This window comes from Chanodichthys erythropterus, chromosome 1 (assembly GCF_024489055.1).
Source record: "Chanodichthys erythropterus isolate Z2021 chromosome 1, ASM2448905v1, whole genome shotgun sequence".
Classification (NCBI taxonomy): Eukaryota; Metazoa; Chordata; class Actinopteri; order Cypriniformes; family Xenocyprididae; genus Chanodichthys; species Chanodichthys erythropterus.
This window is the reverse complement of record NC_090221.1, coordinates 466,589-470,544: the sequence shown is the minus strand read 5'-3', so window position 1 is coordinate 470,544 and position 3,956 is coordinate 466,589. Positions and strand designations below refer to the sequence as shown.

General features: G+C 37.3%; 1 protein-coding gene across 1 annotated transcript in view; it reads right to left on the bottom strand.

Moving 5' to 3' along the window:
• commd5 (COMM domain containing 5) overlaps positions 1-844 on the bottom strand; it is an 8,243-nt gene extending 7,399 nt beyond the window's left edge. Inside the window, exon 1 of the mRNA XM_067384357.1 lies at positions 695-844. Coding sequence (XP_067240458.1) covers positions 695-803 — 109 coding nt within the window. The 5' untranslated portion in view covers positions 804-844. The remainder of the gene's footprint in view (positions 1-694) is intronic.
• Between the last annotated feature and the right edge of the window lie 3,112 nt (positions 845-3,956).

Below are 3,956 nucleotides of genomic sequence, written 5' to 3'. Positions count from 1 at the left end.
TCCTTGTATCTTTACATATTTCATTAAAGTTTAACAATGACCACAGAGTACTGAGTTTATCATCAAATCGTGTTAATCAGGTAACCACGCCCTCCTCATTATCATAGTAATGATTTACAAAATAATAACACAAACGATAATAATAATAAACTACAGTTTGTAATGAAGAACATCCTGAACACATGCAGAAACTATGAAACAACCTCTATATAAAAAAAGAAAACAACCTCTATAAAATGACAAATATTCTGCAATATAGGCTATAATAAGATTAATATTTTATTAAAAATTTACTGCTGCTAAAACACCATATTTCTGCAGTAACTGCACGCAGAGCTGGACTGTTTGTTTCTGCACAATCATTTGCAGAACATTTCATTGATATTCAACAGTGCTTTGATCTGCCTGCATTGAAAAATAATGTACCAGTTATTACTGTAAAGCTGCTTTGACACAATCTGCGTTGTAAAAGCGCTATATAAATAAAGGTGACTTGACTATGTTTTTAAATTGCGGTTCAGATGATCGGTGTTCTCGCGAGTATGATCACGTGCCGCAGGACAGTTTATGATCACGTGCCGCAGGACAGTCAGCCTCACACTAATGAACTGTTTCTAATGAGCTGCAGTGAAATCAGCAGCTGAGAGCAGGAGGGTGTTTCGGGACAGAAGCAACGGCAGATAATGAAGCTCACCTCGGAGAATCTGTGTGAAAGTGTCTCTGTTCAGGTTCTTCAGGTGTTTCCACAGCAGCTCCACCTCAGCAGGAACTCTTCCTCCAAACACACTCACAGATTCACTCATCTTCACTCCTCTTCCTCGACGACCTTCCTCTTCTTCTCGTGTGTTTATTGGCGGCAGTAAACACTGCTAACTGCATTCCGCCACCTGCTGTTATGGAGGACGATCGCTTGCATTTAGAAGTACAAAAATGCAACTTAAAATTACATTTAATCTCAATTTTATTGATCAGACCTGTTGTCTGCTCTTCAGGGCTGTATTTGGGAAAAAAGATTTGGTTGTCATTTGGCAGCAATCACTCAGCAGGGGTCGCTATTCTACTAGATAAATTTACGAGCAAATACTAAATTATGAGAAAATAATCTTGAAAAAGCTCATATTTTGCACTTTTATGTCAGAGACAACTTCAGATGTGAAATGAGTAGAATTATAGCAATCCCACACCGAACTTCAGACCCGCTCATACACACTAGCATAGAGATTTGGGTCATTCTGTGTCTAATCAACCAATTCTGGAAACTTCCCCGGCTCCAATATCTGATTTTGTTCATATTTTTTCTGTAGAAAGACCGACATAAACAGTGATGAAAGCCCAAATATTAAATGTCACAGATGTATATTTGTATATAAAATATGAACAAAATCAAAAGTTGGAGTCGGGACACAGAATGACGCAGCAGCTGGAACTGGAATCCTTTCAGATATTTCTCTATCAAAATATCAATATATTTTTGACAACACTAACTTAATGTTCATTAAAAAAAACAATATTTTCGTAAAATTCATTCTTTATGGAATTATATTGTGACAATCAAAACAACAATTAGCAACTACAATATAAATAATAATTATACTGTAAGTTATTTAGAGAATAAGTGTTCTGACACATAATTAAACAAATGTTCTTTTAATTTGTAAAAAGGGTTTGGTCATGAGACATTCATCGCGTGTCAAACTCAGGTTGAATGAACAGATGATGAACGGTGATCTATCCGAGCTCAGCACATCTACTTTGATTTCTTTCTCCAGAACTTTCTTTAAGCCCTTCTGAGACCACTGGCCTCCATACTGAGATGCTTCTGTTATAAAAGATATACAAGACACATATTCCTCAAACATATTTCAGCTTTCTTCATAGTATTTTCTGAAAGGGTAAAACAAGTTGAATGAGCTGTATATTAAATATATATTTCAAATCTAAATATAACTAGTTAAAATAAAGATATTACTAGTTAAAACTTCCTTTTTACTGCCAAGAGATTAATATGAAATTGTTCTCGGCATATACACTCACCTGCACACTTCATCCAATGAAACATTTGATTTTCATTGTTTCTTTATAAAGCACCTTGAAAAACAACCCAAGGTTGGCCAGACAGATCATTATACTCAAATAAAAAACATAAAAAAGCTATTTATAAAATAACAAACACAAAACTAAAACTAAAAGTCATCAAAGCGCATCAAAACAATAACCTTTGTACATGTTTTTAATAAAGCGAATTAACTTACTCGTCTGATCTCCGTTCTGGATTACACTTTGAATGTGTAATTGATCTAAAATGGCTCTGAATGCGTCTTCAGCAGCAGGACTGAGGAAAGATGATGCACTTTTCTTTGGCACCTGTAAGTTCATTAATGAAGCCCATTCAGTAACGTTGGTGTGCGTGGATCCAGTGACAAGAACATTTGCTGATAGAAGAAGATTGGCATTCCCCGAACATCTGACCTCCACTGCCCCGATGTCCTTTTTCTCACTCCCACTGGATGAGGCTCCCTGAGGATATCTGCTCCACATTCCTCACATCTCTTAAACAGCTCCATCAGACTGGATTCATTCACAACCCATTTTCTTTCGTCCCACATCTCATCTTCTCTGTCTTCCTGTGTGTTGAGGTCGATGTCGATCTTGTGTCCAACGGAAGCATGCTGATGACCAGACCATTTTCTCCAGACTTTGGTTGGGTCTGTGCTGCTCATCCTTCATGACACAGACAGGAGAATGCAATGATGCGTTTAAATACGGTGTGTAAAATAATGATGTATTATACTGTAAAAATTTATTCAATTTCAAATATGTTAATGAAACTCTACAAAAAACACAAAAATCGGCCAAAATATTGCATGACATTACACATTTATGAGTACAAACGTGATGAACGAATGGGGCGATGTGTGTCCAGATGACTGAGCGTCAGCAGCAGTCCGTCTCTGGAGTGGGTTTGTGTCCTCATCCTCGCCTGCGGCCGGGCAACACAGACCTGACTGAGCTGCACAGGAGAGCTTGTGTATATTTATACTATAGTGTTTTTGAACCATACTAAAGTACTTGAATTAATTTGTTGTGGTAATTCTATAGTTGCTGTGGTAATATAAACAAATTACTTACTTACCCAATACTGTTTTCTACAACTATAGGGTATATTATACTACAATACACTACAGATTACTGTAGTAAAAACTATATACTACAGTAATTATTACAGTTCATCATAGTTAATATTACAGTATGCTGTAGCATTCATTAACATCAAGTGTTGTAAATACTCTGGTTCAATGGTTCAAAACTCTATAGTATTTTTTCATTTGGGGATTAATAATAATGATAATTTAAAAAAACAAAAAAACTTTTACAACATCTATGAGTAATTCCTTAAAAGAACTTCATATAACAATCATAGTTGTTGGATACATTTGGATATAGTTGGATATGTATGGATATGTACCAGCACAGCTGATGTCAGAAGTGGTTTCGGCTCGTGTTCTCCGCGCAGCACGCGCTTACAGACTTATGCACGGGTGTGTTTACATCCTGGAGAACAGCTTAATCTCTCAGGATCATCTACAGGGAATCTGTGGGATGTCAATGGAGCATCTCCCTTTGATGTCGGCGCCCGTAATCATAATGCTTCAGCGATGTTGAGACATCCCGGATAGAGACACGACTAATAAAATGTAGAGTACAGCTCAAACAATTCACTTCTTCACGTGGCTTTTCTTTTACTGTAAAACTTGGTTCTCGCGAGACTAGCATGTTTTCACCGGAACTTATGCTAGGCTTACGTCCTACATCATACGCTGGAACGCACGTCAACGGCACCGCCATGTTGGTCCGGGCAACTTTCAGCTCTCAGTGCAGTGGACAAAAGAAAAGAGTTGCGTCCCAAACGACACATTATACACTGCATGCATTTGTACACTGTGTACTTATGCACT